The sequence below is a fragment of the Strigops habroptila genome, chromosome 2 (assembly GCF_004027225.2).
Source record: "Strigops habroptila isolate Jane chromosome 2, bStrHab1.2.pri, whole genome shotgun sequence".
In the NCBI taxonomy this organism is placed as follows: Eukaryota; Metazoa; Chordata; class Aves; order Psittaciformes; family Psittacidae; genus Strigops; species Strigops habroptila.
Window position 1 is genome coordinate 34,115,246 of NC_044278.2, and position 22,908 is coordinate 34,138,153.

At 38.3% G+C, this 22,908-nt stretch overlaps 2 protein-coding genes across 5 annotated transcripts in view; both read left to right on the top strand.

Moving 5' to 3' along the window:
* The window catches only part of TRAPPC10 (trafficking protein particle complex 10), a 43,192-nt gene extending 40,242 nt beyond the window's left edge, over nucleotides 1-2,950 (top strand). The window contains exon 23 of one of the 2 annotated variants that reach the window (XM_030476476.1): nucleotides 841-2,950. In XM_030476476.1, coding sequence (XP_030332336.1) covers nucleotides 841-1,079 — 239 coding nt within the window. In that variant the 3' untranslated portion in view covers nucleotides 1,080-2,950. The remainder of the gene's footprint in view (nucleotides 1-840) is intronic. The other variant, XM_030476477.1, reaches the window with a different exon arrangement.
* Nucleotides 2,951-3,965: 1,015 nt separating this feature from the next.
* PWP2 (PWP2 small subunit processome component) lies at nucleotides 3,966-22,000 on the top strand. 3 transcript variants are annotated; one of them, XM_030476043.1, is made up of 21 exons: nucleotides 3,966-4,047; nucleotides 4,145-4,257; nucleotides 5,133-5,227; nucleotides 5,610-5,709; nucleotides 6,740-6,883; nucleotides 7,303-7,438; nucleotides 7,960-8,180; nucleotides 9,148-9,291; nucleotides 10,047-10,117; nucleotides 10,795-10,931; nucleotides 12,055-12,203; nucleotides 12,883-13,030; nucleotides 14,209-14,359; nucleotides 14,704-14,884; nucleotides 15,775-15,922; nucleotides 17,045-17,153; nucleotides 17,624-17,689; nucleotides 18,074-18,292; nucleotides 19,444-19,594; nucleotides 20,697-20,771; nucleotides 20,934-22,000. In XM_030476043.1, exons 1-21 carry the CDS (start codon nucleotides 4,030-4,032, stop codon nucleotides 21,091-21,093), a joined length of 2,736 nt encoding a protein of 911 aa, XP_030331903.1. In that variant the 5' UTR covers nucleotides 3,966-4,029; the 3' UTR covers nucleotides 21,094-22,000. The 3 variants fall into 3 exon arrangements, with proteins under 3 accessions (XP_030331903.1, XP_030331905.1, XP_030331904.1); XM_030476045.1 differs by lacking the exon at nucleotides 20,697-20,771; XM_030476044.1 differs by lacking the exons at nucleotides 20,697-20,771; nucleotides 20,934-22,000 and adding an exon at nucleotides 19,731-19,938.
* Nucleotides 22,001-22,908: the final 908 nt, after the last annotated feature.

Genomic DNA, 22,908 nt, shown 5'->3' on the forward strand with positions numbered 1-22,908 from the left:
ACTTACAAAATGTTGCTCTAACGGGAACTGTGAATTTGGGTTGCAGCCATATTCCTCTGTGAGGAGGAATAATAATAGTGTGTTGTCTTATATTTTCTTAAAAGATTACTGTGCAAATTAGTTGCCACTAGATTTATAATCAAGTGAAAAATATTTGATAACCCTTTAATCCTGTGGTTTTGTTGTCTGTAAACTGCACATCTACTGTGTCTTCATTAGCTTTTAGAATTAGAATTTTTTTCCCAGTTTTTGAAAGGATTAAGTGTTCAAGGCCAGGTTGGATAGAGCTTTGAGCAACCTGGTCTAGTAGGAGGCCTCCCTGCTCATGGCAGGGGGTTGGAACTAGATGATCTTTAAGGTCCCTTCCAAGCCAAACCATTCTGTGATTCTATGAAATAGAACAACTGCTGAAAATTTGTGGCATATAAACCATATTAGATGAAGAGGTTAAATTGCCACAGCCACCTAGTGTATTTATGTGTACTGCTGAGTAGTCCCAGAGCTGTAGTTGAGACTTCACTCCTATAAACAGCTTAGCATTTGTCAGCAGAGCTCCAGGAATTCTGTGCACCCTTCTAGCCTGTGACAAATGTGAGGTAGTGCTACTTAAATTTTCTTTAGGAACCAATATAATTCACTCTGTTACCTCTGTTGCTGGCCAGAAGTGTGCACAGACTATTAACCTCAGCAGAAAGGACTAGTAACTGCTACCATGTGGCAAGCTGGCTGTGCATCTGAGCTCTGAAATAATTTAAAAGTTGTTTAACCACTGCAGCCATATTCCTCTGTGAGGAGGAAATAATTAATGGAATAAAACTGCACGTTTTTTGTTTTAAACAGATAGCTGGATTGAAAATGATAACCTCTCTGTGGACAAGAATGTGGATGATCAAGCTGACAGCAGCAGCATCAGGAGCAGAGGTAGTTTGCATTCTGCAGCTAGCGGGGAACACAAAGGTTTGCCAATGCCCCGTCTGCAATCCTTCTCATCTGGTCAGGTCTTTAACTGCAGCACGGGTATGCAAATACTTGTCATTCCCAGCAAGGACGACCATGTTCTAGAAGTCAATGTCACGTGACAACTCGGTATGAAAACATGGAAAACAAAACCCATTAGAAACTGGATATGAAAGCACTTTAAAGGATTATGACCCCAATTAGTCTTTGTTGTAACACTCTAACTCTAAGGAGATCTGTGGCACTCAACATGTACTGGCCATGGAAGCACCAGACAATTGTATCAATTTAAATGTACAGTGAAGCTTGTGTCAGCTAGTTTATATCGCCACTTCAGTAGGTTTTGTGTAAGCTATTGGGTTTTCTCCCTTCAGTCGCATCCTGCATCACAACACAGGGCAACAAAAGCAAAAAATCCAAATATTTGGACCACTTCTTTATTTTTTTGACTGGCAGCTGCGAGATTCGTTTCACGCTTCCTACATATTTTAGAATTTAGAGTTGGAAGATAGAATTATCCAAATCTTGGATTTTTATTTTAATAATTTACAAGCTTTTCCACACGTGTGCCAGAAACACAACAAAGCGTACAGCAGCACATTCCCTGGTGTAATAGTTGTTTTTCTGTTTGGTTTTTGTTTGTTTGTTTTATCACTGTTAATTCCTGCCATTGCAATTTTTTATTAAACGTCCATCGTTTGCATACTTAGATGCATGGAAGAGCTACTGCTATAAACAATCTTAACTGAACAAAATTCCTTAATTTTTTGAGGCTTTCTCCTTCACAGAGTAGACACTGTGATGTCACATATTATATGATTTTATTTTTTTTTTTGGGTGGGGGTTGAGTCATCCTCTTGCATAGTTCTTACCAAAGAAAGATATTGTTAGAATTTAATAATAAATTATTTGGCTTATTGAGTTCCCAGATTAATTTCTTTTATTACCATTTCTAAGTGGCTTGGTTTGCTGCCTCAATTTTGAAGTTGGGGCAAAAATTTCAGTATGATGTGATACTTGAACAGTCAACCTTTCGTCATAAAGGAGTAGTGTAATTATTACTGAGTAGAGGCCAGACTTCCGCATTCGTGATGGAAGAAAGAAGTTGGTTTGATATAGGAAAGCTTGCAGATGTAGAATAATTGTGAAGCAAAGTTAAAACATGTAACTTAAAGAATTTCATTATTTATATCGGAAATGTAAATACAAAAAATGTAAAAAAAAAAAAAAAAAGAAAAAAAGTGTAATTTTTGTGAATGTTGCAAATCCACCTGTGACTGGAAAAATTACAACTCCTGATGTCCTGCTTCTGATATTGAAACTTGTGCATTTAATGTGAGAATGACCTTTTCTACTTGCAGATCTATAATGGTGCGTTGTCAACAGACTCCACAGAGGAAAACTGTCCCATATCAAATACTTGTCAGTAAAACTAAAGTGAGGAACTGCTCATTAGAAAAGTTCATTGTTGTTGGTTTTGGGTTTTTTTTGTTTTCTAAACTCAGGTTCTGCTAAATTATAAAGGGAAAGAAAAAAACCAATCTTTCCCAAAAGAATAGCAATTAAGTTGAAAAATGAATAGACACCCTGCACTGGTCTAAGCTTTTTTTTTTTTTAATTATTATTATTTTTTATTTTTTAAAAAAAGTATGTCTAAATAGATGTATAAAGTAGACCTACTAGCTGAAAATGTCATGCATCTTCTTTCTGTGAAGGAATGCCCTTTCTCTGTGGAAATCATACCATTTTATTCTGGATAAAACCCAAAGCATCATTTAGTGTGAATGACTGCTGGGATTCTTTGACTGGAAAAGGTAACAAGTTAGTGACTTTGACACTGCAGGTATTATAATTAATTCCATTTTCATGGTTTGCTATTAAATCATTTTTCACATTGTTCTGTAATATACTGTTAGATCAAACACATTGTACTAAGATTGTTTAATGAAATTGTAAGCGTTACAGTTCTAAATATACATGTTTTAAAAAGAAATCAAATTCTCTGCTGCTGTGACTTCTACTGAACTTTTGTTTTAAAGAGTGATTGCTTCTTCTATTTTAGCCAAAGCTACTTTAACAGAGTGTTTTCTAAGCTTAACTGTGGGGTTGTATTTAGAACAGCACTCTAAAGCGTGCACTGGGGGTGTCTAACATGGATTGCCACTCTGGGAAAGAGCTGCCCAGCACCCACAGGGTCCCCGTCAGCGCTGCCATTTCTAGAATCATGGAATTGACGAGGTTGGAAAAGATTTTAAGATCCTTTAAAGACCTTTAAGGTGCCAAGTTCACCACTAAACCATGTCACTAAGGACCTCATCTACATGGCTTCTGAATGCTTCAGGGACGGTGATTCTACTGCTTCCCTTGTCAGCCTGTTCCAATGCCTGATCACCCTCTCAGTGCACAAATTTTTCCCAATCTAAACCTCCCCTGGCACAGCTTGAGGCCATTTCCTCTTGCCCTATCACTTGTTACTCGGGAGAAGACACCGACCCCACCTCACTATTTCCTCCTTTCAGGTAACTGTAGAGAGCGATAACGTTCCCCTTGAGCCTTCTCCAGACTAAACAACCCCAGTTCCCTCAGCCGTTGCCCATCAGACTTGTGCTCCAGGCCCTTCACCTAGAAAAGCCTGCACTTTTACGTCCGTGGCAGCCCCGCTGCCACCAGGGATGCTCACAGATAAGCACATCCCGCCGCTCGCCCGCCGCTCTCCGTTCGTACTCCCGCTCCGCCTCCCCTGGATCCCTGCACGGTCGGGAGCCACGGGCCCAAAAGCGATACCCTGAGGAGAACTGAGAGTGACGGGGCTGAAACGCGGCCTGGGGGCGGAGGTCGGATGACCGCACAGGCTGTGCCAATGCGGAGAGGGGCAGACCAAACGCTACCGAACGGGCTGAATCGCGGGGCACGTTTTTCCAGGCAGCGGTTACCCCGCACCTCTACTTCGGAAGCCACCGCCTCCTCTCCGTGCGCATGCGCGGGACTGCCCTCCCGTGCGTCCGCTGCCGTAGTTCCGTGTCCGCGGGTGCTGGTTGCGGCTCCACGCGGTCCTCACGTGCGGTCGTCGCCATGAAGTTTGCGTACCGGGTGAGTGCCCCCCGCGCGGGACCCCGCCGCCATCACCCTGCCTCCCTGACCGCCGTCCCCGTTACCTTCTCCTTCCCACCCTCTTCTCCCCTCGCAGTTCTCCGGCCTGCTGGGCACCGTGTACCGCCGCGGGAACCTCAGCTTCACCCGCGATGGCAGCTCCCTCATCAGCCCCGTGGGGAACAGGATCTCCGTCTTCGACCTGAAGAAGTAAGCGAGGCCCAGTGTCTGTCTCCTCACTCCATCCTCCCCGGGCTCCCCTCAGGCCGCTGGCCTTAGCCCTTCGCCAGCCCCTGCCCAGCCGCCCGGAGGCGGCACGGCACGGCCGCAGACAAGTCTATGTTGTCCATGGGAGGGGGGCACGGTGCTCCCTGCGCCGCCGCTGCGCCTGCCGCGGGCTGGAGCTCTCTAGGATGGTTTGCGGTGTAAAACACCCAGACTTACCCTGGCTTAGCATTGAAAGGTGGAATCCTGCCTGGCAGAGTAACTGTGGAGTTATTGCACGGTGCAGGTTTTCTGTACGTAGTTCCGTGGGGAGTATAGGATAAGAAGCATGTAAAAACGTGTTAGAAACAAAAAGGGGGGAAGGATGATTTGTGTTGGATTTAGTTGTATGGTTTCCTCATGTGTTTCTGTGAGGGTACTGGCACAGGTTGCCCAGAGAAGCTGTGGCTGCCCCATCCCTGGCAGTGTTCAAGGCCAAGTTGGATGGGGCTTGGAGCAACCTGATCGAGTGGAAGGTGTACCTGCCCGTGGCAGGGGGTTGGAACTAGATGGTCTTAAAGGTCACTTCCAACCCAAACCATGCTGTGGTCTCTTGTATATGGCTAGGCCTAGGCTGTCATCTGCCTTTTCCTGTAGGCCAGAGTTGTGATTGATGCTCATTATGCTGGTATTCTGCTCAGGAGCTCATTTCTTACATAACTGGTGTTTATGGGATTGCGACAACTAAAGAAGTCATGGGTGTTTTACATCTAAGTTTATTCTATGGCTTTAAGGTATCAAACCATATTTCATTGACACTGAAGATGACCATTATTTCTGTATCCTTGTACCCAATTTACTGGTTTACCTTTTTCTTGCAGTAATAAGTGTGAGACATTCCCGTTGGCTACACGGCTTAATATTGTGTGTGTGGGGCTCTCTCCAGATGGAAGTCTTGCCATTCTAATTGATGAAGGTACTTTTATAAGGGAGGTGTTTATTTTGTAAAAGAATGTCATAAAAATACAGCCTTAAGAGGGGAAAGTGAATACCTAGTGTATTGCTAGGTATTCAGCCTTAAGACAAATTAGAAGTGCTCTGCTTTAAAAATTATATTAGAATTTCTGCAGAAGATATCTTCATTTACAGAACTTAAAAATAACTTATTTACAGAATTTAGGTAGTGAATTGTAATTTTGATTGTATTTTTCGTGTTAGTAATATGAAGCACACTGTCATGAAACCTTTCTGAGGAGGTACTTCCCCCCAGCTTAAGGAAAGAAACTAAAGTTTGCTAGGGTTATGGTTTCTTTGGGAATTGAATTATTTCCACAATCCTTCTTTTTCTGTGCTTACAGAGGGAGCTGCCTTGCTTGTCAGTTTGGTTGGGAAATGTGTGATACATCACTTTTATTTTCACAAGCCAGTTCACAGTGTGAGCTTTTCCCCTGATGGAAAGTAAGTAAAATGTGCCTGCTTTAGAACAAAACAACAGAAAGTACCCCATAAACTAGTCGTAAATTTTAAGACATTCTGACCAATCTCATGTGATACCTACTGATTAGTGCAGGGGGCATTTTATCTTTAAAGTTGAGAGGGGAAGAAAAGAGGAAAAGCAAATCCTTGGAAACAGATACTGGCAGGAAAGTTGCCTATAACACGTTTTTTGTGGTGGGACTCTTAGAAATGTAGGTTTGCTGTGAGTTTTAGCTGCTCCTATGTGTGGCCTAAGGTGAAAGAGCCCACAGGCAGACAATCAGGGCTGCAGGGTTGCATGATGGCACTCATGGCTGTGCAGTTTCACTACTGACTTGGATCAGTGTTTGGGTTAGTCTAAGACAACTGTGCTACTGAAAGAGGCGGCTCTCTGAATCCAGTGCTTCTATTTACATTGCTTATATTTTAACTGCGTGGTCACAGGTCTGAAGTGTGGTGACATAAATGTCACAAGTGTCAGAAGGGTGAGAGGAAAAAGTGCAAAGCTCCCCTCTTGGTAGCGTTTCTTGGTTGGATTGGCTTAAAGTGATCTTGAATGAGGTTTTTGCATGAAAGCTGGAATTACGGTTCTATGTGAGGGAATTATACTGGCAGCAGGGCCAGATCAAAGGATATGTGTAGCAGGGGTGCAGATGCTTTGTTTTGCTGAAAGTGACTGATATGTGGAGGTGAAGAGAGGTTGAAATAGAACATCCTGGTTTGAATGTTTGAACTTCTTTTCCTTTGTGAGAATTGGAGAGCAAATATTTCATTATTCAACTAAAGTGATTTTTACTGAAGGTTTTCTGTCTTACATCACGTAAGTTGGGGGGATAATAACAACCTGCAAATAATATTTTTTTTTGTTTTTCATTCAAAAGCAATCTATATTTATCATTTCAATAACGCAGTAAAAATTTTTAACATTGTTTTGTTTCATTGTATTGCAGTCTGTACTGAACAATTGTTTGCTTTAGCAGCTTTATGTGCAATTTTTCCCCACACATGACAGGAAATTTGTGATTACAAAAGACAATGTTGCTCTTATGTACCATGCTCCTGGGAAGAAACGAGAATTTAATGCATTTGTTCTGGACAAAACTTACTACGGTCCATATGATGAAACAACTTGTATTGACTGGACTGATGATTCCAAGTGAGTTGTTAAACTAAAGCACTGTCTACCTGCTCACGTTGTTAATACTCGCATGCATGTTGCAGTCCATTTTCTTTGCTTAGTATTGTACTAGCTTTAAAAATTCTTTCTTGCTCTTCTGCTTCTCATTCTGTTTTGAATTAAAAAAATACGACTAGGCAGACTAGAAAGTATAAAATATGTGGGGATCAGCAATGGATTCTTGCTTGAAAATGCCTAGTTATCTATAAAAGGAACACATCTTAGGAATGTGAGCAGCCCATCTACCTCTGCTAGAGTTGTCAACCTCCGTTTAAAGCTCTGTTATGTGTAAAATTACTTTTAAAGTGGTGATGGGTGTCTTCCTGCTCATATTGTTCTCCACTCTGTCGTGAGTTTTGCAACCAGTATTCTAATTCAAATTGCCTTTTCTTTTGTAGATGTTTTGCAGTAGGGAGCAAGGACATGTCTACATGGGTGTTTGGAGCAGAACGATGGGCAAACTTGATCTACTACTCACTTGGAGGGCATAAGGATGTAATAGTGGCCTGCTTTTTTGAAGAGAACAGTCTAGATGTATGTATAATCGCACAACATCCTTTAATTTTATTATTAAAATAGTTGGGGCAGAATCTTACCTGTAGATAAGGATAATGATGGCTGTTTTGATAATATCTCAGAATTTAGAAACTCCGTAAGTAATATGTCTGAACTACTCTGCTGTGATCAGGAGTTTACAACACCATGAATGATTGAAGAAGTAAACTCTAAGAGGGAGAGTAAGTTACTTAAGATAGCTCCCCTAAAAGTAACAGTTTTAAATATGAAAAAATAATTAGCTGTAATGCTGACTGGTAATCAAATTGCCATTGGTCTTTTCAAAAGTTACCTGAAGGCAGGTAAAGTAAATCACCACTTCTCAAGGCAAGTGAATTTTTCTGAAAGCACTTTGAATTCTAGAGGACTAAGTACTGTAGTATCATAATGATAGAGTGCAATTTGCTAACCCTTCTGCTTGTGTATATTTATAACAGGACAGTGGAGTACAAAACACAAGTATTGTACAGTAATTCTGAGTTTCTGTGTTTGTGTTCTAGCTGTACACAATTAGCCAGGATGCAGCTCTCTGTGTGTGGCAGTGTGATACAGAGCTTGATGGTTTGAAGCCCATGCCCCCTAAAAATGCAGCTAGAGAAAAGGATGCAGCAGAAGATGATGAAGAGTTTCTTGAAGAGCCAAAGGGTGAAGAAATTCATGGAAAAGCCAGTCCAAGTGAACAGGAGACTAGAGAAAAGGTTAAATATTCACGTGTTGCAAAGTAAGTGATTCAAGTCTAAAGACTTTTGAGTTCTTGCAAGAAGAGATTGGTTGACTTCAAGAGGTGACAGCAATGTTTGATAAAGATAGTTCATCAGCCTCTTTGGTGAACTCTTTGGAGATGCTTTCCTGAAGGATCTCCTTGTCTGCCAACATCAAAGGAGGTGTGGCTTACAAAGGATAATTGAGTTGTAAGATAGTCACAGTATTTAGCTTTGCTTGAAGAAGGATAATGTTCATAGGCAAACTCTAGTCAGTGGGGTTGAGGGAGATACAGGATGCATATAGGGGCCAATTGGGAGCACCTGACACCAGGCATCTGTTCTCAGTCTCTCTGACTGTGAAGGAGGTATAAAGTAAGTACCCTAACCCAGCCCGTGCTGGAATTAGCCTTGGTGAACATCACTTCCAGACTGAAGGAATTCAGAGTATACAGCTGTTGGATAATGTTTACATACTCTTTTATTTGACTATCATGTGGTGCTTATCTGTTTAATTCCAGTGAGAGAGATAGCTACAGAGAAACTGCGAAAACCTTCTCTAGGCAACAGTATTTATGACTATTGCTTCAATTCCTTGAATTCAATTCCTTAGTGAGAGGACTTGCGTATAGAAGGATAACCAGTGAATGCGTGGAGCCATCCATATTAAGGCAGTAGGTGATCAATAGGAAACGTACAGTGCAGTCCCTCTGAGGTTAACGTTTAGTCCCTTTCATTGTGTGTGATCAGGTGTCTCTTCTCATAATCAGATTACTGTAGCAGCTGCAAACAGTGAGGAAAAGAAGAGAATTGGCTCTCACTAGCTATGTAAAATACATAATATTTAGCAATTTATGGAACTATTGCTTTTTAGTTTTATTGTAGGATACCTTGATCAGAATTATTTGACCTGTATTGAAATGCATCTGTAACTGCATGCTTTTCTTTCACATTCAGTTTGCTGCTTTCTGATTTTTTTGATGCCAGGTATTTTTTCAATAAAGAGGGAGATTTTAATAATCTGACATGTGCAGCCTACCACAAGGAAACACACCTTTTAGTTACTGGTTTTGCTTCTGGAATCTTTCACCTCCATGAGCTTCCAGATTTCAATCTGATCCACTCATTGAGGTGAGATATGGGATTGTTGGGTTTTGGGTTTGTTTGGTTTTGTACGGAGGATATGTTTTTTAGGGGGGTTTCTTGGTTATTTCTCAGACGAAGTAACATGTTTAATACTGAAGGATGAATAATCAGAGCACAAAAATCTTAAAACTGGAGTATTTATTTAGTATTGTAATTTCTGGAAAGGCAGATTCATAGACTTACCTAATAAATACCATACAGCTCCATTCCATAGCTTATTAGTGAAAAGTCTGAGTGAGGAACTCCTGCATAGTTAGTTGTTGGCTATAGGTTTCTTTAATGCTGTGGACTTTGTTTTCAGTTTCTTTGTAGAAAATAACGACAATACTGGAGGAGAGGAGGAAATTCTGCATATGTAAAATCTGTAAATTGTCTCTAAGTTGAAAAGTAATTCTTTTCTATTGCTGTATGATGCTAAAGAATGCATAATTTCCCTGCTTATTTTTTTTTTCCCCTTTTCTTGAATGTGGGGAGTTTTACTCTGTGCTGGCAAGTACGTGTTTGTTTGGGGTGTGGATATTCTGTCTTCATTCCGAATAAGGCAGTATTGCCTGTTTGATGTTTTTGAGTATAATGAAGGAAAGAATTTGTGTGAGGTTTTTGATGTTACAGTAATACAAAAGTTCAGTAAAGTAATCAAAGAATTTGCTTGAACACAGGTAATAAACCCTACATTTGAAGTTTTATCACACAAGGCATGAAAGCACAAGTTTGTTTATTGAGTGATTCTCTCTCTTCAGTATTTCAGACCAAAGGATAGCTTCTGTTTCTATCAATTGTACTGGTGACTGGATTGCCTTTGGATGTTCAGGTTTGTCAGTTTTTTTGGTCTGTATTCATGGAAAAACAAGGAATGTTGTGGGCATGCAAGCCCAAATTCCTCTTACTCGTCTTGACTCCAAATGTTAGTTTTGTTAATAATCTATACTCTCATCTCTGTAGTGTCTAGATATAGTAAAGCAAGTATCCCTAATCAATTTCTCCTCACAGAATTCTTATGATTCAGGAAAATGTTGTGTTGACAAAGGCAAAAAAAAAAAGTTTCATGTATTAAAACTAGCAGAATTAGGATAAAGCCCATATCCTTTGTAGTTTATAATATGCTTTTGTTCTGGGCCCAGTCTCTCTTCCTTTGCCACTTGTTGCACATCATTTTTCAAAGCTGCCTGTATATTCCAGCATTCCTACCCAGTCCATAATGGTTTGCATGGTAATCAAGATTATACCCGTATATGCAGCCCTGCTTTTCTTTCCAGCTTATTTATCAGCTGTTTGATAGCATTGCTGTTGTTGAATTGAGAATGTTAATCCAAGTAACAGCTTCTGCTCTTTGAGGAAAGTTGCCTTGAACTTATAAAAGGGAAAGGGCCTTTGTTAGTATTGATAGATACATAATGCAGCCTGTCTGTATCAACCTTTTTTTCTGTGCTTGCATTTTCAGGGTCATTGTATTCATAATTCTGGTTAATCCTTCTCCTGCATTTACAGGTTTGGGTCAGCTCTTGGTGTGGGAATGGCAAAGTGAGTCCTATGTGCTGAAGCAGCAAGGACATTTCAACAGCATGGTTTCATTAGCATATTCTCCAGATGGACAATACATCGTAACTGGAGGGGAGGATGGGAAAGTAAGTGAGGCAGTATTATTGAGATACCAACTTAAGCCTTACTAACATAGTAAACAGCTTGAATTTCCAATTTATCTAGAAAGCTCCTTTACTGTAACTAATACATATTTTTCATAATATGAAGTCATAAGTTTTTTTTCTCTTCTTAAATGTTTTGATTTTTCTCTTGAGTATATATATTTTGATTTATTATTACTGGTATCCTCTGCAGATTGCATCACTTATGCTATTTAGCTGGTGATTTTTTAATCATTATAGATGGCAATCACCATAAATACAAAAAGATCTAATTCATTAACTGTTAACTTATGTATGCTTGTTGTGGTTCTGTGAGATTTTGGAATGAATGAACTTCACCCAAATTCATGTCCTTTTCGTAATCGGTTTTGATGTGAAATCAATTTCAAATTATTTATAAAATTGCAATCCCTAAAGAGATTTTTCTGAAATGTACCATTGCAGAAGTTTGGGGTTTTTTAAAGAAAAATTAGCTTCTCATGAATGACTTGTCCTGCAATGATAGGTACCTTCTTTTGTTTTTTAAAGATGTTTTGTGGTGTAGTCACACAATCTCTTGGCAAGTAGATGGGACAAAGATAGTATCTTATTTCCTACCAAAGCTTCTGAATGTCAGAAAAAGACCTGCCACTTCAAGGTTTCTGCCATTTGGATTCAAAATTGCCAAACCCGAGAAGTCTCAGACTGCATTACATGAATAACATCTTTGTTCAAGGGAAAAAAATCTCAGTTGTAACTTGTGGAATGGCTTTGCAGTTGGTTTTGAATTTGACACTTGTCTAATCCATGGACAGTACGAAGCTTGGAAGCCAAAGGTGCTCACTAAGTGCTGTAGCGTTCCATGAAAACTAACTTCATTTCAAAATTTTTTTGTGTATCTCTACTTAGATTTTTATGTTGTATATGTGTCTTTAGGGGTTTAATGATAAGCTGTGGCCTGTTTGTCTCACTTGGGCAGAACTTCTTACCAATAGTGTTGAAAATCCCTTATACTATTGCAGAGTTCTACGACTAACTTTTCTTTAATCTACTGCTACCTTACCTTTATGTTCTATCTGAACTGATGATGGAAATTCTGATAAAGCTTTTTTTGTCTCTTGTGCAGGTGAAAGTGTGGAACACTTCAAGTAGCTTCTGTTTTGTCACTTTTACAGAACATACCAGTGGTGTGACTGCTGTAACTTTTACTTCCAATGGTTATGTCATATTGAGTGCTTCCCTAGATGGAACAGTGCGGGCTTTTGATCTACACAGGTAACTCTTCATAAAAGCTTTTGTGTGTCATTTAGTCTTTAGCTTCTACCTCCCAAAATACAGCAAACTGCTGATTTTTCATTTCAGGTTGAAGTTGCACAAATGTTAGTAACTGGTTTATTGATTTTTTTTTTTTTTTTTTCTTTTTTTGTTTTTTTCTTTTTTTTGTTCAGCCCTTGATTCAAGTTTAGTAATTAAGAATTTTATCATTCCATCCAGTCTCTATGAGGAAAATTCTGGAAGAACTTTTCTCAGAGAAGCTGGAAATCCAGTAAGATTGCCTGGGTCTACTACTCAAAGAGGGAGAAGGCACCCAGAATAATGTAACAGAATGCCTGCCATCATTTTAGTGATTGAGCTATTTTAATATAACTGTGTACAGAACTGGATGTGTAATTGAGCCTCTGCTTTCTAAAGAATGGACATATGCTGTGTAGAAGAGGAAAGCTCTTTTGTTTGATTATTTCTGGCTGCTATTTCTGCAGAGTTGTTAATACCTTTTTTGAATCTTGGAATTGTGCTGAGGCATTGCATCTAATTTTATACAAAGAATATTTTTTCTGTAGGTAGCTTAAAAGACTTTACAAGTAAAATGAAATACCTTTTCAAGTAAGTTTGTAAATCACGTGTTTAAATCTACCTGAAATGTCTTCGTAATCCATTTTCACATTTACAACAGATACCGCAATTTTCGTACCTTTACATCTCCACGACCAAGTCAGTTCTCTTGTTTAGCCGTGGACTCCAGTGGCGAGATTGTGTCAGCTGGTTCCCAGGATTCCTTTGAAATATTCATCTGGTCAATGCAAAGTGGGAGGCTGCTAGATGTAAGGACCCACAGCTTGAATTTAATACATAATATAGATTGTGATGATACTAAGGAACTTTGGGATTTGTCAGAGGTTTCTAATACAACATGAAGTGTTTTGTTATATTTGAGAACTGGAGCTGCACTATGTTACTCTCAGCATTTTTTTGTTCGTTGCATGGAGGCTATCATGGATTTTTGTGGGAAAAAGTTCTTAGAATTTTGGAGTAATGAGCTCTTCCTTGCTGATGAAGTAACACCGGTATTGCTGAGCTAACACATGGACATGGGAGTCTTTCTTCCTGTAGCTCTTCAAAGATACTATTTTCTACATTTTTTTATTTTTTTATTTTTAAAAGTAATGAAGAAATTGTAGGTGCTAAAGTCCTAAGACTTTAATACAGATTTCATGGACAGTTTTGCTGGAGCAAAGCAGGACAGAGTTTCTTGTGTAGAAGGTTTTTCTTGTGTAGGGTGAGAAATAACCCACTGCCTTGCTGCTATTTTAAAATGCATTCTCTTCAGAGTAGATGTAATAAAGGAGGGCCACAGTACTTCTGAGCAAATCAAACTCACTTGCTGTTTTTAATTCTTAAGCACTATTGTACATCTTGTACAAGTAGATGAACTAAGCAATTTGCATATTTAATTTGGCGTAGCTATTGAATATGGATCACTATAGTAACTCAGCATATACTTGAGTGCATCTCTGGAGTTTTTAGTTTCTTTCCTTGATTTCTTTTGAGAGGAGCAGGAGCTCCATGCTATAAAAATCTGTATTACTTTTATTCACAGTTCTTGTTAGTGTTTTTTCTTTAACATTTTCAGGTGCAAGACATAGTGAATTATCAGAGCAATGACTTGCTTTTTCACAGTTGGTCTGATTGTTCTGATATGTGGGTGGGGAATGCACACTGTATTCCTAAGTCTTGGTTTCTAAAGAGCCTGTGTGCATGCGTAAGAATGGTTGCAGAGGTCTATGCAGTGGTCATACTTCAATGGTTTTAAAAACCCGAAAACTTGTGAAAATGAAAAGTTGGGAGTCACTGGTATGCATCATGCCGCATGTCCAAAAGTGAACTCAAGCATGTGTGGACAAGTTAGGTTTCATTGCTGTATTTAGAGTTTACTGAATGCAGACTATATGAATTTCAGTTTCTTTCACCTAATTCCATGTTATTTTTTTTCTTTTATTAGGTCTTATCAGGCCATGAGGGCCCCATCAGCAGTTTGGCTTTTAACCCAATGAAGTGTGTTCTAGCTAGTGCCTCTTGGGATAAAACTGTCAAGTTATGGGATATGTTAGACAGCTGGAGAACTAAGGAGACATTTATACTGAACTCAGATGGTAACCCTTATTTCATTTTTTACCAAATATAAAACATTATAAAAAATATTTCAAGAATGAACAAGAGAACATGTCAAATACAGACTCATTCTTGGTAATGAAACCCAAAAGTTGAGATAGTTCTCTGTAGTATTTAGTTAACCGTGCAAGAAATCTTTTTGATTTAATACTGGCTTTAGCTTTATAATTAGCTAAACATTTGCATGTTGTCCAGAGAAAAAGTAGCCATGCTTGTTACTCTGAATCTTTTTCTAGTAGTTGAGATAAGATCCTAGAAAAATATAGGGTATTTTATTTCAAAAATATCTGACTGCATTTTTAACTATTGATTGAACTCTTTGCAGTTCTTGTTGTTGCTTTCCGTCCTGATGGCAAGGAGCTTGCAGTTGCTGCTTTGAATGGACAGATAACATTTTGGGATCATGAAAGTGCAGTGCAAACTGGCTCAATTGAGGGAAGGCATGACCTTCAGATGGGAAGGAAGGAGCTTGACAAAATAACTGCCAAACAATCAGCCAAGGGAAAGTAAGTAAATGAGATTGCAGTGAAAAGAGGTGCCTTTTGAGTTGTTTGAAGATTTCAGAGTGCATCTGCTGTTCAAGTATTTTTATTCTGATGTTGGATTTTAAAAGACTGCCTGACTTGACATCTGGATGGATCCTTCTTGTCTTCTGCTTTGTCCACCTACTGATCATATCTTTTTTGTCAGTTATAAACTTGGGTTGCCAGCATAATATTGAGCTTCTCATGACAAGTTGTTCATTTGCTAAATGTGGTAGGTTTTTAAGTGGGTATCTTGTTATGTAGGCACTAGTATATAATTATTATTAGTGTCTAGAAACTGTTACATTTTTTAAAAAATGTATCTATGTGCTGTGGGGCTTATTACACATACTACTATGCATGTGAAGTAATGTTTAAAGGCAAGTTGTGTGTTATCAAAAAGTGTAATATAGAAGTCATGTGCTTCATTCTTTTTTTTACCCCTTGAACCTCTCCTTTTTTTCCCCATAGTGCTCCCACTCAAAACAAAATGGAAAAAGGAAACAATGACTTTTTTTCCCAAATGTATTTATTGGTGATGAGCTCTCAACCCTCTCTTTAAAACATACCATTGCATAGTTTTTCTCTAGCTTTTCTGACCATCCATAGCGTAGGGTGTAGTTGAGAGCTCATTCATTGAGCTGCCACGTAGAATTGGAAGTATGAAAGTACTTCAAAAAGCTGTTGAAGTTCTGAATTGTTTGCAACTCATAGTAAAGCACCAAGTACTTGTTTGTGGTGAAGGATTTTGTGTGTCAAGTACATATTGTGTGAATGAAGATCTCCACTTTTCCCATGAAATGGTCATTCTTCTGTGTCTTCCAGCTCAAATGAGGCAGTAAAATTAACTGTTTTCTCTTTTTCTTTACTAGGTCTTTTACTACTCTGTGTTACTCAGCAGATGGTCAATCTATTCTGGCAGGTGGATTGTCAAAATTTGTCTGTATATATAATGTCAAGGAGCAGATCCTTATGAAAAAATTTGAAATCTCATGCAACTTTTCTTTAGATGCGATGGAGGTACGTGACTGCAGGAGTCAGGTTTCTTCATTCCCCCACACCCGCAAGACTTTTGGTGTAAAATGTCATTAAGTGGGATTCATTAATGCTTTGTTAAGCAGAGATTCATTTTCTTGGTTTTATGCAGGAGAGTAGTAAGGAAATATTTATAGGAAACAAAACTATTTCCTGACATTCAGCTAACTAAAGTCTTGACAGATCGCAGTGTTTGTATTAAATGAGCAGAACTCTTAAGCATAATTATGTCAGTTGACACTTAACTTAAAATTGAAAAGAAAATTTAAATTATCAATATTTTGTGCTAAGTGAACTTTCTGGGAGTCAGTTGCTTGTGTTAGCAAACAAATGAAGGATTTTATTTTGGATGCAAAACAACATCACTGACCTTTACGAACTGGGTTTCTGAATATTGTCAAATGCAAAATTAAGTTCCTTTAAAGTGCATGATGAAAAGCATCAGAAGGAATGAAATTCTGGTAACCCCTTTTGACATTCCCTTGTCTGGAAGAATGAGGTTTATTCCAGTGTTCATGTCAGGCTGTATTTGACTGTGGTTCCAAGCATATTTCTTTTGACAACAGTGGTTTGTGGAGCAGCCTTTGTTGCTCTGCTGCCCTCTTTTGTGCTGGTGTAGCTCAATATGTGGCTTAAAAGAATATGAGAAATCAGACAGCTAGAAAAGAGTCCTGGAGGGAATGGTTGTTTTAAAATGAGGGGCAGGAGGTCCCTAAAACATCTGCATAGTTGTCTGGCTACACAGCCCTTCCATTAGCATGATGCAGTTATGGAACCTGAAGGGGAGGAAGAGTAGGGCTGCATCTGAGGAGATACTGTATCTCTTAAGTAGAACAACATTATAATAATGTGAAACCACAGCCTAAACTGAGTTGTGCTGTTCTAAGGCCTTAAGAGCAAAGCAGCCTGATCCTCATCTGTGGTTGGATGCTGCTGCCTGCTGTTGTGAAATTGGCAGTTTCTCAATGATTTTGGAGAAGCTTTTGGAAGAAAGTGCAGGGAAATAATCACTAGATGACTCCTGAATGTTAGGCAGAATTTTCAGTTAATACAGATGTTTGAGAGGAGATCCAGTGCAGTGAATGTGGAACATACATGTTTTTCTAGGAGTACTTAGATCGGAGAAAAATGACTGAATTTGGCAGCATGGCTCTGATTGATGGAGGGGCTGGAGATGAAGATGGTGTCGCCATTCCTCTTCCTGGAGTAAAAAGAGGTATGGTTTTTGTTTTTTGCTGTCTTGTTACTAGTTTTATATGGATCAAAACCTTTGACATAGACTTGATACCAGAAAAGAAGGGTTTAAACTGTTCAGTGCAGTTATAAAGTTGGGATTACCAGAATGATCTGTAGCCGCAGGAATCTGTTACGCAAGTGTTCAGGTGATGTATGGGTGGGTCTTTCTGCATAGTAGAAGCAACAGGAAACAGGAGGTACTGTGGTCTCCTGGGTATGGAACCCAGCAGTGCTGATTTAATTTTCAAAGAGCAAAATTCAGTCCCACCAATTCAGCTGTAGGATCTCTTGGACATGGACTGTGTCTTACTTACCCTGACTTTAACTCTGCCAAGTTTTGGCATGTTCTGCATTATTTATCAGCATAATGATAACAGTACAGTTAGAGTCGATAGCTAGATCGGGAACTTTTGGTGAATATATTAAATCACTTTTAAACTTCTCTTTTAGGTGACATGAGTTATCGACATTTTAAACCAGAAATCAGAGTGACTTGCCTGCGATTCTCTCCTACAGGTGAGTGTTGACAATAAATGTAGGAATTTTTAATTTTTTTTTTTTCATATTAAAAACATAAATAGAGCATTGGAGGAGTAATAATGAAGTACAAATGGCTTGGAGATGATGTCTCTAAATATTACACGGTGCTGCTAAGTTTACAGTCTAGTTTGCCATGCAGTGGATAAGTGGGAAACTTAAGCATACATCACTTTCAGCATTATTATCAGTGTACATCATTTTTCACAAGTATTGTCATTGCTGACAGGTCCATCAGTGATGCCTGGCTTTCAGTCTTAGCCACTTCTTGTAACAATGAAGAGTCATCTGTTTATCATTACTCTTCTGTTTCCATCCTAGAAAACTCAGCTTTGTTCTTAAATATTGTTACTTCTCTTCTAGGACGAAGTTGGGCAGCCACCACCACAGAGGGTCTCCTTATCTATTCACTGGACTCTGGGCTAATTTTTGATCCTTTTGAGCTGGATATTGATGTCACACCCAGCAATATACGAAAAACACTGCATCAAAAGGAATACACTATGGCTATCGTCATGGCCTTCAAGCTGAATGAAAAGAAATTAATTCAGGAGGTCATAGAGGCTGTACCTAGTGATGAAGGTGAGTAGATCTTCCATTAAATTAAAATCTCTGTAAGCAGCTATGTGTAAGCTAAGTAAGTTGTGGTGTAAAGGGCAGAGTTTAGCTCTTGGGGAGCTGGGGCGGAGAAGCATAACATTGATGTCTGCTGTAGCTGAAGACTAAAGACTAAGAAAGGGTATTCTGTAAAAAAAAAAAAAAAAAAAAAAAAAAAAAACACCAAAAAAGAAAAAAAAACCAAACCAAAACACAAACAAAAAGAAAAAAACCCCAAACAAAAAAACTCCCACAACTTTTTAGTGCAATGTTTTAATTTTACCAGTCTGCAACATGCTCATGTATTGACTTTTAAACATGGAATTTGATCAGATCTGGGCATACAGGTAAAGTTTTTGGATGTCAGTTCTCAGAAGCAGCTGATGTTAGAGGGGCACAGCAACTTTTAACATGAGTTAGCAGTGTGCCAGTGTCGGCGGTTAACCAGATACTGGGCTGTAATGTCAAGGAGGTAGTTAGCAGTTTGAGAGAAGTGATCAGTCTTCTCTATTGAGCACTTGTGAGGCCACATCAGGAGTCCTGTGCTTTGGACTCGGCAGTACAAGAAAGATATTGATACTCTGGAGCATCTGGGGGGGGGCTTGGAAAATTATTAGAGAGCCAGAGTGCATGACAGCTGAGGAGAGGCTTAAGAGAGCTGGCTTTGTTCAGTCTTCAAAAGAGAAGGGCAATATTTTTACTGTCTTCAAGTGCCTAACAGATGTTAGAAAGAAGGCAGAAACAGAATTGAAGTTGCAGAATCAGAATTATAGAATGGTCAGGGTTGGAAAGGACCTTCAGAAGTCATCTAGCCCATCCCCCCTTTACTGACATATTCAGTAAAGTGTAGTTACACTGAAAGAGGAGGAGGGTGGAAGTTCTAAAGGAAAGCTGATGGGGGAGAGTATTCTGTTAGGAGGAAGAACTTGGAGGCAAGGAAGGGCAGCATGTTAAGTTCTTGCTTTTAAATACAGTAGTGATTGGAAAGCTCAAAGAGGAAAGACTGGTACTGTACCCTGAAATGCAGTCAAGACTTTTATTTTTTTTTTCCTTATGCTTTTCTGTGGTCTCTTTCATGTTATTCCAAATAGTAATTCAACTCTGATGTCTATGGGCTTTTTTTCCTTTTTGCACAGTTGATGTTGTCTGCTCATCACTCCCAGACCTGTACGTGGAGAAAGTATTGGAGTTCCTGGCCTCTGCATTTGAGATATCTTGTCATTTAGAGTTCTATCTTATTTGGGCTCATAAGTTGCTCATGCTGCATGGACAGAAACTGAAAACAAGGTGAGATCTTGTGAAAGTCAAAATGCTGATAAGCATTTTAAAATTGGTTTACCTGTCAGTTTAGGATTTTTACTTAACATTTGCTGACATTCTAGACAATTCATAGACAACAATTAAAACGACTTAATTTTTACAACTTCTTTACTAATGGTAAAAGTTACAGTTTGTACTCGATTTTAAAGGTCTTTTCCAACTTGAATGATTCTATGATTCTAACAAGCGTGTATAATAGAATTGCAATGCATAATAGGAGTTTTGAGGATAAATTGCAAAAATTGCAGTTATTACAGGCAAAACTTAGCCTAACTTGCTTAGTTTTCATATCTTGAAATCATAAAAATTTCAAGAGTGATGGTAGGATTTTAGAAATTGCATTTTTAAACAATTATGCATATTAATTGTAATTAAAAGATAATGTGCAGGTATGGACTGCATTTTTATAGGCTTGTGATTATAGCATATAAGATGTAGCACTCTTAACTTGTTAGTACTCTGCTTTTCTATATAGTTTTTCACAACTACATGGGCCTTGTCCATGAATTACATTCAGCCAACCCAAAGAATAGAGTTTATAGACTTTCGGGAACAAAAAGTAGGCAAATTTACAAATTTAAAATAAGTTAACTGAGAAGTAATCTGAGAAAGAGTCTTGCAGGTTAAAAGAAATGGTGCATTGTCTAACTCTTTCCTTGCTTCAACATGGGTATTCATGTTTTACTTACTTACATGACTGGAATGTATTTTCTCCTTTTGTTGCTGTTAAACGAGAAGAGGGCGATTTAAAACAAACTCTTCCTTGTTCAGAAAGTATTGTAGTAACTGGAAGGAACTGTCATCACTACATCAAGCAGAATGAGTTCTTCAAGCTGCAGTTTGACATTAGGAAAAAAATTGTTTCTGGCAATATTTCTTTTGTTTTGAGTATAATCATTGAAGGCCGAGTCAAAAGCAAAGAGCTTTTGTTTATTTAGTATTGTCTTTAAATGTTCATGCGGAAAAGTTAACATGTATGCTTGTTAAAGTTGTGAGAGTATAGATAAGTTCTAGACTTCCATGTGTACATATAAATTGCACTGCAAATTGCGTGTTTTCTGCATTGAAGGTCAGTGAAGCTGCTTCCTGTGATCCAGTTCCTTCAGAAAAGCATCCAACGTCATTTTGAAGATGTTTCAAAACTGTATGTATTGTTACATTTAAAAATTTAAATCAAAACTCTGCACAAAATTTGTGGATGGTAGTCTGGTATTAGAACTTTTGAGATAGTATTCTTTTAGAGGTGTTTTTATTTTGGGAGGAAAATGAAATCTTATTTCTAACTTGTTCCTATTTATTTTTATAGCTGTGAATGGAATATCTACAATATTAAATATGCATTGGCCATTTCACAACAGCGGGGTATGAAACGTCTGGCAGAAGAACCATCAGAAGATGAAGAAGATTTAGATTCTGACAGTGATTATCTTATGCAAGAAGTTCATAAAAACAATTCAAGTTCCTAATTACTCTTTGTGAGAGGGAGAAAACTCAAGACTGATTTTATACAGTGGTATTCACTGAGAATGAGTGGCCCTCATAGTGGCATAATTTAGCTCTTCTTAACAGTGTGGATGGAGTTACGTGTGAGTTAGTGGGAGAAATGTAGGATAGACAAAGTGCTATCCATGGCGTATTTGGTGTACCTTTTGGCCATAACAACTCGACAGCATTGATTTCTTGATTAATTGATTTTTTTTATATTCCTGCTTTCAATAAGAAGAAAAGTATTCTTCTATAGGTGAAGTTAGAAGTCTGACTGGAAGAAGTGCGTTCTTTATTAAAAATGCATTGTACATAGATGAAGTATTGTGAGTTTTCTAATGCAGGCTTGTCGTACTTTGGACTCTTTTTTTTTTTTTTATCCTGTTTTAAAATCATTCTTAATTGGAGGTCAACATACTGCTCTCAACTTGTTGTAAATGTTTTACTTGGTTTTAATACCTACATATTACTAGAACACTTTTCCTAGTTCTGTAGCTTCCAAATCTGATGAAGTTTCAATAATGAGGATAAATGATATATCCATAACAATGAATATGGGAGAAAATTTACTGGGCTCTACAACTTTTGCAGAGGTTTAATTATCTTGAGATACTGTAGTAAAAATTTGTTTGGAAAATACAAACTTAATAATGTAACTTAAATTGTAAGACAATGTGGTACAAATGTTTCTTCTGATGAAAGCCCTTGTTTTTTAAAATGTTTTTAAGTAACATTAAAATCTGAAACTTTTGATTTCCTTGGGTTTTGTGAATTCATGTGAAATTGGCTAATAACATCAGTGAGGTCCTCAATACAAGGAACTATACGCATGCTTGTAATACTTTCAAGCCACATGTTGAAAGGGCTCTGTTAATGAAGATACTGCAACTATTAACAATGAGCCAGAACTATTTTTTATCTCCAGTATATTCTGTTCTTCTGGATTTGTTTTCTGGTCACTTTCCTCTCCTGGAATAGAGAAGAGGTATGAATATTAAAAACTGATGAAGAAAAAGTAAGTCCGAACTACACAGGAGATATGTACAGTCAGTTTGTAGAATTTCAGTATTTAAAATAAAGATGCACTTGCTACTTAAATAAAACATAGCAAACTGATTTGTTTTTCTCGCAGTAGAATGTCTAAAAATATCTTCAGTTGCTGATGTCCTCTTGCTTCCTAACATTTTCACAGTCGTGCCAATGTTTCAGGGTCTCAGAGGTGTGAAGGTGGAGCGATGTTTGTGGAATATGCTTTGTGGTATTACGATGGGGTCTGGAATTGCTTGTCATTCTTCACCCTTCTGCCATGTCCTCCTACCATGGTCAGAAGGGAAGCATGGGTGGGTAGGGGTGAAGTAGCACAAGAAGGTGACAAAAATGCATCTTGGGATCCTTGTAAAACCAAAGTGCTTAAGCTATCATGAAAAACATGATCGTTACCTAGCATATAATGTAGTTGTTACTTCCTAATCCATTTTACTGTTTTTCATATGCATGTCATCTTTGCATGTTTTGGTTTTTTTTTAAAAACTATATTCTTTTCCCCAAACTGTATGTCATCAGCAGACAGGCTGTAATCATTCTGGAAATGTCACAGTGCTAGCTTTGTGCTCTGTAAAATAGGAGTTATGCTGTTGTATGAAGTCAGCTAACTTGATTCCTAAATTTGTATTTGTCTCTTGGGTTTACAGTATTACAAAACACAGACTATAGAGAAAACAGGTCTTTCAGAACAGCATCTTAGAAATATGTTTTTGGGTTATAGTCTTCATGTTCAAAACATTTCTGAAGATGAA

Excerpts from the sequence above, each read along its gene's own strand:
- PWP2 (XM_030476043.1), top strand. Across the intron at positions 12,204-12,882 it reads CGGGCTTTTGATCTACACAG|ATACCGCAATTTTCGTACCT; the intron begins GTAACTCTTCAT and ends CATTTACAACAG. Across the intron at positions 15,923-17,044 it reads TTTCTTTAGATGCGATGGAG|GAGTACTTAGATCGGAGAAA; the intron begins GTACGTGACTGC and ends ATGTTTTTCTAG.